Source organism: Lepidochelys kempii, chromosome 3 (assembly GCF_965140285.1).
Source record: "Lepidochelys kempii isolate rLepKem1 chromosome 3, rLepKem1.hap1, whole genome shotgun sequence".
Taxonomy (NCBI): domain Eukaryota; kingdom Metazoa; phylum Chordata; order Testudines; family Cheloniidae; genus Lepidochelys; species Lepidochelys kempii.
The window spans coordinates 173958114-173970826 of NC_136382.1; the positions used below are offsets into that span (position 1 = coordinate 173958114).

At 37.6% G+C, this 12713-nt stretch overlaps 1 protein-coding gene across 4 annotated transcripts in view; it reads right to left on the reverse strand.

Moving 5' to 3' along the window:
* Positions 1-1402: 1402 nt before the first annotated feature.
* LRPPRC (leucine rich pentatricopeptide repeat containing) overlaps positions 1403-12713 on the reverse strand; it is a 168736-nt gene continuing 157425 nt past the window's right edge. For 3 of the 4 annotated variants that reach the window (XM_073339084.2, XM_073339083.2, XM_073339085.2), the window contains 4 exons: positions 10668-10742; positions 9369-9453; positions 4083-4225; positions 1403-2220 (listed from right to left, as the gene is read on the reverse strand). In XM_073339084.2, the coding sequence (XP_073195185.2) occupies positions 2152-2220; positions 4083-4225; positions 9369-9453; positions 10668-10742 (372 nt within the window). In that variant the 3' untranslated portion in view covers positions 1403-2151. Of the gene's footprint in view, positions 2221-4082; positions 4226-8027; positions 8199-9368; positions 9454-10667; positions 10743-12713 lie in introns of those variants that run through there. The other variant, XM_078852287.1, reaches the window with a different exon arrangement.

Sequence of the window (12713 nt, forward strand, 5' to 3'; positions counted from 1 at the left end):
CTTAATGGGCCCATATGCTTCTATTGGTGTACACAGACAATTAAAAACAAGTAGTAATTTAAGGTTCGTCCTTCATATAATTAAAATCATCATGTGCCCTGCAGTAAAACTGTGAGGAGGAATCTAATGTATCTAACAGTCAGTTTCATCCATTGGCATAATGGTGTCTGTATTTTAACTGGCATAATTACCTGATAGTAACCTCACCCCATCAGCCGATGTTATGCACAACCTTGGTGCAAGATGTTATCATGTTATATATCTCTAACAGTCACAGAGAGAGATTGTTCATTTATTACTGGATGATTATTTTAATGGTACGAATAAACCTTGCACTGGGACTCTGCATTTTACAATATTTATGGACAAAGGTTAAATAGATCTCACTCCAACTTCAAGATTGAAGCTCTATTTCTATTTGTTAGTAAATGTGCTTTGTTAACTCGATTTGGGTATTTAAAACAGTGGCATAATTCTTCTACAGTTTTAAAGACTGCTTCGGATAAGGACCATCATATATGTAGTTTCTTCCTGCATTTCTATAGCACCTTCCAGCCAAAGATCCCAAAATGTTTAACTGGCTTTATATTATCCTATCTTTCCCTCAGAGAGCTGTAATCTTCATCATGCCAAACTGAGAACTGAGGTACTAGGGGGGTTTAGTGACTTGTCTAAGATTTCTCAGTAAGTCAGTGGCAGTCTGTATGTCAAGCCTCCCAGTTCCAGGCCTTAAATCTGAGGCCATATGGAGGCCATTAGGTATTTTACTTTACACCAGTATTGTTTTCTGTCTGAAGTGCATTTGCTAGTGATATCTGGAAAATAAAAAAGATTCCCCCTTATGCCATCAGCCATCCATTGACAGCTATTCCATTCTGTACACAGACACACTCTGTGCTGTACGGTATACTCACAGGCAGGGATTTTGGGGTTTTCTTTGCTTATTCATAACGGTAAAAGGAATGTTTTATTCTCTATGCCTTCTTTCCCTTTAGTAGCTAACAGCACAATGCTTATCTTCAAGATTTTGGGACTTCGCACTGTTAACCATGAGATTTGGATAAATTGCTACAAATTGCAAATTGCTACAAATACTTATGCAAATAAAACACATCCCTCAGTCTTCTGGCAAGTTACCAATGCTGCCCTTGCTACTGGAAGTGACGGCCACTCCCCTCCATTGCTGTATCAGACATCTCTGTCCTTGATTTTCACACAGCATGGAATTAAGTGGACTCGTGGCAGTGGCAACATGTAGTTATGAAATGGCTTGCAACACAACATGGCTCAATTCACCAATGTAAGAGGTAGAAATATTGACCCCACTTTTACCTCTACCACCCAACTGGTTAACAAGAGGAATATTTAAGGCATGTAGAAGATACTTAAGGAGAAACAAAACTGAAATGTGTGCAGTTTTATTTGATCTACACAGTAGGTACAAATTAATTGAAAAGAAAGTGGACTTAAAAAAAAAACAAAAATAAACAAACAAATCACAGAACATGGTCCAGAGACCCAGCAAAGGTAGGGAAGGCAGCATAGAGCAGTTATAGGTAAGCATCACCAAGCAGCTGCTACCTCTCCACAAATGTATAGAGTGTATATTTACTATCAAGAATATATTTGTGAATTTGATGTATAGCTTCACACTGCAGTGGACATCAGAATTACAATTTCTCTCAAAAGCAATCCCAGCTACTAGCTGGTGGTTCTTAAGAGCCATGGAAATTGCTGTTTTTAACCCTGATCCAAAGCTCACTGAAGTCAATGAAAAGGGTCACTGATTTCCCTGGGCTTTGGATCAGAGCCATACTGAAAAGTGAGTTACATATAGGGTATTTACAGTAAACTTCAGTGGAACTGGGAGCCAGAGTGTAATCAGCTTTCACCAGGTCAAACATAAAAAATGACAGCTATAAGTGGCTGTTCACTGTCGAGCCAGCAGCTCTACAGGAGTAAACTGTATTTCTACTGCATGTCTCAGTTACAGTTTAGTCACTGAAGGCCAGGTTTAAAAAGACATACTATGTTTGAGTAAATTATATTACACTGAAGTAATTACATATTCAATTTTGTTTTATTTTTTCTAACAATATTAAATACATTCAACATCTTTCATAGTCACAAACAACCAAAGCATGAAAATATTTATACATCATGTGATGAGGTTTCTTGCCTTTCTTGCCTCAATTTACTTGCGTAGAAATGGAAGGACTCCTATAAATACAGGAGAGGGAGAAAAAAAATCAATATTCTTGCACTGAAAGTTACTAATAGTGAACAAAACCCCACACTTTCTGCGAAATGCCAAATCTATTTATTGTTCTAGGCTATGCACTAGTTATTCTACATCAGGGTTTATAGAATAACTTAAGAAAAATACTTATGTTGAGTAAAAGAAAATTTTGCATGAAATGCTTAAGAAAATACCATCAAAAATTTTCACTTATATAAAAATCAAGATATTTCCCAACCTCAATCTGCAATTGTGTGTTTGAGAATAAATGAATAAAATAAAGGAAGCATCTCAGAAGCATCCAGTCATATTAAATGAGAAAAGAAATAAAAAAATGGAGTGAAGGAACATTAGAACATTGAAGTAGGAATTCCACTAACTTAGGGAAAAAACCCATAATCACTGCTAGTAGGGAGGTAAAAAAGGTATTAAATGATATCGTGTGTTAAAATTAAACTAAAGAACCCCAAATGAGGTTTAAACTACAGTAAGTTGAGTAAAACTGCTCCTAAAAAAATGCACATCTTCCTTTGAAACTCTAGGGCAGTTTAGTGCAAGTATCTCGAGGCAGAATTTAGCCCTTAATCCAGTTTACAAAACTGAAAAAGGAAGGAGAGAACAGTTACTTATTGCTACGTACCATAACGAAAAACATACAGAGAAATTATATGTAACAAAGTCTTAGAAAAAGGGCAGAAAAAATTGATTTCAAAAATTTCAAATGGCTGGAAACAGCAACTAATAAAAAATATGTACTGTAAAAAGCATAGATCAAGGGAAGGAAAGCATCTTAACTTTTCAGACTTGGGTATTTGTAGACCATGGGTGGAGAACCTACGGCCCATGGGCTGGATCTGGCCCATTGCTTAAGTTCATTCAGCCCATAGTAAGTCTTGACACCGTGGGCTGGAAGCCCTGAGCCTGGGCGCCCCCCCTATGGGGCTGGAGCCACAAGCACTGGTTTGCTCCACCACAGGTGGCAAGCCTGGACTTTGGCACACACCCTGCTCCCCACCATCCCCATAGGGTTGGAGCCATACGCGCTGGCTCGCCACGCCGTGGACGGGAAGCCCCAAGACTCGCCCCCCCCCCCACTTGTGGGGCTGGAACCATGAGTGCCAGCTTGCCCTGCCCTGGGCGGGAAGCCCGAGCCTTGGTGCCCCCCACTCTTCCCTATGTGTGGCCAGTGATTGATTTTTTTTGTGGGTCAATGGCCAGTGATAGAAAAAAGGTTCCCCACCCCTGTTGTAGACTATCCGCCAAAAGAATGCACTGAAGGAAACGTATTTTCACTCTCCCCAAAACAGTTTCATGCATCTGTTGCCCTAAGGAAAGGGGCATTTATAAAGGAGCAAAGCTACAAATTTTTTTTAGTAAAGCCAGTAAGAGTCAAGCTGCAATGGGAAAATTAATTCTACAGCTTTAAAATCCCATCATATCATTGCAATATAAAATAATGTACATTAGAAATAAAACAAGCAATGACCGGACTCTGAAATCCTTTAATTGTCATTGCAATACACATTCTAAAAATCATTTTAAGTTGAAACACTGAGATAAATGCCCCAAGGATATTTGATAAACTCACACCTGTCGATGAGTGCTGATAAGGATCCTGTGCTTTAAATACAAAAAGCCTCAGAAGGTTCTCTTCTCCCATAAGTCAAACCCAATGCAAGATGAATACTGTACCTACAAAACTCAGTACTTCATACATTGACTCCTTTGAGGGTTCTCCATGGAGATATAATCCCTATGTATTTAAGTATGCAACTAGTTTTATTTACATGGAACATATACAAGTTTGCGGAGCGATTTCTTTTTAATCAGAAAAAACACTCACAGGGGGTTCAGTGAACGGGACAGGCTCTCCTGCATTCTTCAGCAGAATTGCCAAACGTTTTAGAAATATCTCATCCGTGTTAATATTCTTGGCTTTCATGTTCTCAAACAGAGCTTTTGCAGAAACAACGTCGTTGTCTAATACTAAGGGAAAAAAATAAAAGTTACAGGAGATGTCTGTTAACAGTTTCTCTTTAGCTGTACACTTCATAACAAATAGATTTCTAGTTTCCTTTATCTCTTAAGGCCAATTCTTTAGGACCATCACAATACCGATAAAAAACAAATCCAGTCCACAAAGCAAATTTCTTTTTTCTTTTGCAATGAGGTTGCATGGCAGATTCCTTTGGTGTTTGCTAGATAGAGATAGGAGCTGCACATTGAGAAGGAAAACATTCTAAGGCTTGAGATGTTTAGGCTACATCTACACTATAAGCTAGAGGGTGTGATTCCCAGCTTGCGAAGGCATACCCATGTTAGCTCTCTTCGAGCTGGCATACTAAAAATAGTAGTGTAGCCCGAATAATATGGCTATCCTGCTTACAAACCCACCTCAAAGACTATGAGCGTTGGAAGGGACCTCAGGAGATCATCTAGTCCAACCCCCTGCTCAAAGCAGGCACAATCCCCAATTTTTTTTTTTTTTTTTGCCCCAGATCCCTAAATGGCTCCCGCAAGGATTGAACTCACAACCCTAGGTTTAGCAGGCCAATGCTCCATCCACTGAGCTATCCCTCCGCCTCCCGAACCCTGTGGGTACGTATTCAGCATAGCTAGCGCATGCCACCACTGCTAATGCTATCCTGGCTATACTGTGTTTAGCATGCTAGCTTGAGGACAGCCAGTACATGTCTACACAAGCTGGCAATTATACCCCTACCTCGTAGCATAGACGTAGCCGTAGAGCCAATGGCCTCTTACTGGAGTGAATGATAGAGACCAACTGTATTGCAGTTCAGAATCAGTGAATCCTAGGTCTGTGGCTTGCAGACTCATTTTCCCTTTCAAATAATCATGGCATGATCCAGAACTCTGTGCTGAGCTTGTTGCTCACTTTGAAAGTTACCTACTCAGAAATCCCTTTTGCACAAAATGCACAACAAATCTGTATACACAGGGGCATCACATCACATTCAGATGTTAAAACTGTACATCTGCAATGAGGGATAAACTCCTGCATCTTCAGTTCCAAAGATACAAGCCTCTACAGTTCTAATGAAAGGAGACTCTCTCCATTAGCTGTCACTATAGCAGCAGAATGTTTTTCTTCTGTGGGTCAGTCATTAGCAGGGAATGATACACCAACACACACTATAAGTTGTGCTAGTGAAAGGAGAACACAGAATCTTTTAGAAAACCTGCTGGAAGACTCACATTCCAGAATATCTCCAGTATATTTTTCTATATTTTTTTACAAACAAGTTTTTCCTTTTAATGCTTTGAAGTAGGTCCATTCCACCTTACCAACCAGGAGCAAATCTCTTGCTGAGATATTAACCTTTAAGAAAGAGAGACTGATTTAAAGCTTAATTGTTTTGGAGATTGCCAATGTTTCTCTAGATATAGAACACAGGGCTCATCATCTGTATCAGCCTCTAGCTAATAGATTTCTCACAAACATAAAACTCCACTCACCTTTTGCTATTGGAAGGAACGAGCTTTATTTCTCTTTCTTCCAAAATAGAAGTCGAAGCAGAAAGAAAGTGGTCGTTGCTCATTTGTTCTTACACCTTTGACTGCACCCCCTCCTCCTGCCCATGATTAACTTTGCTACTATCCAAAGCTTTCCCCAGGCAGCATGAAGTTGAAATGACCCTTGACAGATCTGCTGCTGCCAACAGGGTTCTAACAGCACTAAACCGTCCAGTTCTGTTATGTTAATTTTGCTGCTGGTTGGCAAACTCAGAAGCAGCAGCAGAACTGGAGTTGGCCTCTCTGCAGGCTCAGGAAGACCTTGCTGTATTGCTTAACATTTTGTTCACCTTTGGAAGTTATCTTATAAATTATAAATGTTACAAACTTAATTTTTTTTTAAAAAAAAGAAAGCTTAAATTCTGTAGAATCTGATAGTTTAGACCCCAGAAAAAAGTTTCCCACTCACACCTGGTGAGTGGGTGAACTTCTTTTTCAATGTGGGAGGCTACAGAACCTGCACAATGTGACGGTTTAAAGAAAGTGTAACAGAATTGTTAACTTCCCATTTCTTTAAACTAGAAGTATCTATTGTATGAAAAACAAAAATGAGAAAGAGCTAACACCTGGATTACGTTTTATGGACCACACAACTGAAATTTCACTTGATAATTCTCCATTCTTGAAAGAAAAGCAGTTTGAAGAAATTTTTTTGCCACATGCAAGAATCCAGTCCCAGAGGAGGATGACATTTCAGATAAGAAAAAAAAGAGTGACTGTCCCCTTACTTGTTCATAGCTGGAGATGTCTGCAATAATCAATCCTCACTTTCCTTTCAGATAGAAAATAATTCCTCTGTGGGAAGAGGTGGCCTGTGTTCCTACCACAAGCTTGCAAAACTCTTATGAAAGTATTTGCCTTAGTACAAAATTGACTTGCCTACAATTTATTATGATGACTGACAGTAAGAGAAAACTAATGATATTTTATTTGCCCAACAAACAATTACTCTGGATGAGTAGAATTTCACAAGGCTGCCGACAGATGGATGAGCAATTCAGATTCAGGGAAGACTAGAGGATGTCAATAATATAAGGTCAAATTCAGCAAAGATTGAATCACCTTCTATGGAATGATTTGTGAAAAGTGTCCCTATAAAGAAAGGGAGAGACCCAGACACTCAAAAAAGGACATTTAGTAGGACAAAGAATTCAGACCTTCTAGATTACTTGTAAGAACTCACCAACTGGACATGACTCATCTGTTTAAAAATCTTTGAACATTTAGAAGTGAGATTTAGCTTCCATATTCATGCCAAAAGAACCTCCCCTTTTGTAGGTAATTCTGTGTTATCTTATAAGATGACCTCATTTATAACAAAATTATGTGACTGCAAAACTGTTCACCTAAATTATTGCTATTTTTTAAGGTTGCTGCGCAAATGTGAAGAATCTAAGCTTTTTTTTTTTTTTTTAAATAAAGTCATGTTTCTAGTCCTTGTATTTGGAAAGACAGTCTTCTAGCTGAAATGAATATTACCATGAAGTATTTTCTTCTAGAGCCTGCAGACAACCTCAGAGGTTTGAAATACTTGAAATCTAAGGGCAAAGGTTTAAATATCAACCATGTTAACTATTTCACTGCTGTCCATTTTAGCAGAAACATGAAGTTGGTGTGCTTACCCATCCATTGTTGAAAGTACAAAAGTTGCAGATACTGGAAGTGGATTGGTACAAGGCAATTAATTACTGTTAAAGTTTGCTGGAGTATCATAGAGTTGTAGGGCTGGAAGGGACCTCAAGAGTTCATTTAATCCAGCCCCCTGCACTTAGGCAGGACCAAGTTATACTATACCTAGACTAGCCCTGACAACTGTTTGTCTAACATATTCTTAAAAACCTCTAATGACAGGGATTCCGCAACCTTCCTTGGAAGCCTATTCCAGTGCCTAACTATCCTTATAATTAGGAAGTTTTTCCTAATATCTAACCTAAATCTCCCTTGCTGTAGATTAAGCTGGTCACTTAGTTCCTATCTTCAGCAGACATGGGAAACAATTGATCACTGTCCTCTTTATAACAGCCCTTGACACATACATGTATATGTATTTGGGGAGAAGGCATGTGCACCCACACTTCTCCCTTCCCCATAACCTTAAAGTCCCAATAGATACCCAGTAGATCAGATGGGGGAGTGTACCAGGAATCTGCTAAAACTGGTAAACACGGAACTAGGCAACTACATGAAGTTCTAAAGGAAGACAAACACAAATACTCACAATGCTGGTTCAGAATGCTACCTTCAGAGCAAGGCAGGTTACTGTGAGCACAGTACATCTTTGCTCCAAGCTCTGTAGAGGCTACCCATTTGTTTCCAAGAATAATTTATGGTGCTGCTTATGGGATAGTTATTTTTGGATCTTCATTATGTACAGGTGTCAGCAGTTTAGGTCGGTTAAAACTGCTGTCTATTCCTGGCATACCACCTTATAGGACAAAGAAGCAGGGAATTTTCAAGTAGATGGTCATTCACTTATGGAGCTAACTTTTATTGGTGTCTTGTCAGTTAGGTGATCTTCAGTGAACAGAAAGCAGCAAAGTTCTGGATGGCGATATGGTAAGGTCTACCGAACAGTGAAGGAAGCACCGAACTGAAGAATCATTGGGGGGTTTGTTTTGTTAGTGACTGCATTGTTTTGATGGTTTTGAATAATATGGGGTTACTAGTGTTGCAATGATAGATGGCATATTTACTGTGTGAGAACATCTACAATTCCTCTCAAAGGTTTTCTGGTGTTTTTTTTTTTTTTTTTAAACAACATTATATTATGCTGTGGTGGGGAGAATGGTGGTTGTTTGTCTTTTGATTTTGCATTTTTAACACATTTTGCTGAGAGGTTTATTCCTTTTTGCTTGTACTGTATACTCATGGAGAAGATTACATTATCACTCTTTAAATAAAATTGGAGCTCCATGTCACAACAAGCTAGGCTCAGGACACAGAGGCATGTAAGATTCTAGCTGTGTGCTGTCAGAGGGGTTGCATGTCCTGGCATTTCAACTTTGGATATGCTGCAGTCAGGCATCCAAATAAGTGGCCTGATTTTCAGAGGTCCTGAGCACTTGTAGTTCCCCATTGACTTCTACAAAAGGAAGAGTTATTTGGCATCTCTGAAAATCAGTTATAGCCATACCTAGGCTCCCAAGAGCCTGACTGTAGCACCCATACATACTAATCCTAGAGATATAAAACAACATTCACCGTGTTCATGGTGTGTTCCCAATAGGACTAATGAGATCACTTAAGTGTTGCAAAATGTTGCTGGAGTTAAGGCAAAAGTTCTCTTCCCTTTCAGGGCATGGAAACAATACTATTGCAGTATCCTCTGCAGAGTTCTGGCCAGGGATCCACTAGCCACTCCCCCATCCATAACATTAGCCACAGACAATGTGACAACTACTGTGGTACACTACACATCAATGCATGAGGAGGAAGTGAAGTCCTCCTAGGTGGCTCTCCTCAATGTCGGGACACCTTGAAACTCCTGCAAAGCAGAACCTTTCTGGTTCAACTGCTTTTGAGACCTTCCATGGCCCTTCTGAAGGCCTCAAGATATGCTCCTTACTAAACAGCAACTCCGAATTTAATACGTTACCATGACATTTCAGGAGGTAAGAGTATACAATTTCCATTTCTGGGAAGTCAGGAACCAGATCAAGCAGTGTCTTGATTTTCTGCCCCTAGGAAATTAAATACATACAACAGAAACAGTGCTTACAATAAGTCTTAAAGAACAGGGCTATACAACTTGGGCACTTATATTTCCATTATGGCTGAGTCTTTCAGATGAAATTTATAAGAGGACTGGACTATTCAATTTGACAGCTGATCTTCACATTTCTTTTCATTATTTCACATGCAGCATGAAAAACGGGACAAAATATTAAAGATAGTTTCCCAAATCCATTATTAGGCTTTTAAAGTCAGTGGGAGTGTTGCCAATGCCTTTGATGGAGTCAGGATTTCACTCCCCCATGTTAAAAAATGCAGAACAACCAGCAGGTGGTCAGTACCCCCCCCCATATTTTTTTAATCAGGCCATTAATTAAGGTACCTAAATATAAATGTAAGAAACTAATTTTAGTTTCTAATTTTTGGAACTCTTGCCCTGCAAGTACAAAATAATGATACAAATTAAATTAAATCTGTATCTAAAAATAATGAAGTAGTTTCTTTCCTCATGTTTTTTTAATATGTGGACAGATTTCAAATTATGTAGAATTAGGGTGTATGCAAGAACCTGCACACATATGCAAACCATGTATATGTGCATAAAACTGATACGCCCTAATTTGAAATGTGCCCTCCAATGTAAACCTCATTATACAGTGATTCGCCTGGCTAACTGGTTTGTGATCTTACAATGCAGTTAACAAATAAGCTCAAATTTTCATATTGGAAAATATGTGCATGCTTACTGTAGTACAGAAAGCAGACAGTTATAGTGGACTGAGTAAGAGGAAGTTGCATAAAAACGTGTGAATTTGGACTCTCTATTATGTATGGAGAACAGAGGAATTGTTGAACTAAAAAAGAAACAGAATTATAGTATTCTGTAAACCCAAGCACACTGAATATTCACTATGAAATAAATTGGGTTCCTGATGCGAATTCTATAGATTAATGATATAATCTGAAGTTAATGTTAAACCTGTCGATATTTTGGATGGGAAAAAGAAAAAGCAATGTCTGATCAAAACTAGCTTTGAAAACCACAGTAATTAACCTTGTTAGTATGTTTTGGCTCAACTTTCTTGCTGGGCTGACAAACCTTCTTGCAACACATTAATATGCAAGTGTTCTAAATTCCAAACTCATCCAAAAGTTGTTATCCAGGACTGATTAAATAAGAATGCTGCTAATATATTTAATTACATTCATGCAAATATTATACCTGTCCTGGTTTCTGTGAAGATTTAGCTACGAAAGCCATCAGAGTTCCCTTTTGTTCAGCTATTCCACCACACCTCTTTAAAAAAAAAAAAAGGAAAAATTAAAATAATAGCATCAGTTAGTGTAGCTTTTTGATAAACAAACTGGCTAAGGTGAACATTTCCAGTTAAAAAGGTTCACAATAATACAGTAATATATCATTAGCTAGCAGTAGGGCCTAATAAAAGACCATTAATTAAAAAATACCCCCTAAATAAAAACAAATGCACGCCATGCCAAGCTTTTGTAAATGCTGTCCTTGGCATGGTAAGCATGAAGTTTGTTTAAAAGAAAAGGGAGAAAAAATCAAATGCCTTAACATCCCAGAGAAATGAGGCTTAGGACTGCAAAAGAAAGAGGGGGTAAAAAGAAACACTATTCCTCTCCAATTATACTGCCAAGCATTCACAAGTGAGCTAGGGATCATAAGGTTAATTATACATTTAATAAGGTGTCAGGGAGATAACTGCTCGTTTCTTTATAAAAATTAAAACGTACAAAGCAAGTTCTCTTTAAAGTATAATTACCTACACTTATGCATACAAAAGGACTGATTTCAATCTCTCTATTTTATAAAAGGCTTTCATTGCAACAGACAGCCAGTGCTTGAGAGAGACAAAAGTTAAACTTAAAAAAAGTTTATGTGACAGACCAGATAAATCAAGTGTCTATCCCATCTTAGAAACTATAGTAAAATCAAATATGCAAGACAATATTTTAGTTATGTTCAGTGGAAGTGTCATTCTTATACATTTTAAAATACACATTGTTTTTTATAACTTTAAAACAAACTACAAATACTAAAATGCACTAGGAACAAACACACTGGGGAATGTATATACACACATGCACACACAAAATTAATTTATAATATAAACTGATATTTTAGACATGTGTGAACAATAAATAATTCTTCACTGCATTAAGAATATACTATGTATATAATATTGTTTGACAAGTTCTTGAAGGTCCAGGTGAAAAGGTTATTGTTTGGCACCTCATTCTATCAAGGAAAGAAAAACTGATGGAATGTTGAAATCCATATAGCCCAAATGTTCTGTCAAATATTTGCTTTATGACGACAGTGTAAAAGCGTTTTGTGGGGAAACTTACAATATTATTGCTACTTGTACTTGCCATCCTCACCTACTGTCATTCTGAGAATTCAGTTCTTTTAAGAGGAATGGAACATAGTCTACAAAAGGAATATATTTGCATATCCCCTTCACAGGCTAAGGTATCAACACAAATATGTCTTTTTCAAAGTTTTATATTTTTAAAAAGGTAAGGAACACCTTCACTTGCAAAATGGTAAATGTAAAAGTTACAGTGAAAAGCTTTTCACAGCATATAATTTATGTTGTACCACCATAAAAACTACACAATGCTTTCTTAAGAGATGTCAGTGACATCTTAAAGACCACGTTTAAAAATTATGTCCTCACATGTGTTACTAATATCATTTTAGATTATTACAATGAAAAGGATTCAACATTTATGCTGTTGGGTTATTTTTTGCACTTCATACAGTTTGGATAATGTAAAGAAGCTGGTCAATATCACTTTCTTCTTTCCAAATATTAGTGCACTACTTGAGCTACAGCATTGTATGGGAGTGTTTAAACCCAAATATAAATGGTTTCAACTGACATTTCCCCTACCCCCAAAATTAATTTTCTCTTTCACACACTGAATTTAACATCTAAACTACCTGATAATGTCCATATTTAAACCCCCCCAACACTGTAAAATAATCAACATTTTGTGGTACATAATCAAAATCTACCCAAGAAGCTATTTCTAATATTATACAGGACAGTAAATTCCAATTTTGCAGTAATAAAATTTTACACAAAGTACAGATGGAAAGTACAAAGGAAAAAAAAATTTAAATCAACACTCTTGCTGCATTTGCAATCCAGAGTGAGAACCTGAAAGTTAAACTAACCATTGATTTTCATTGTTTAATCCAAGAGAAATGTTAATTAAATAGTGAAATGTAAAATGG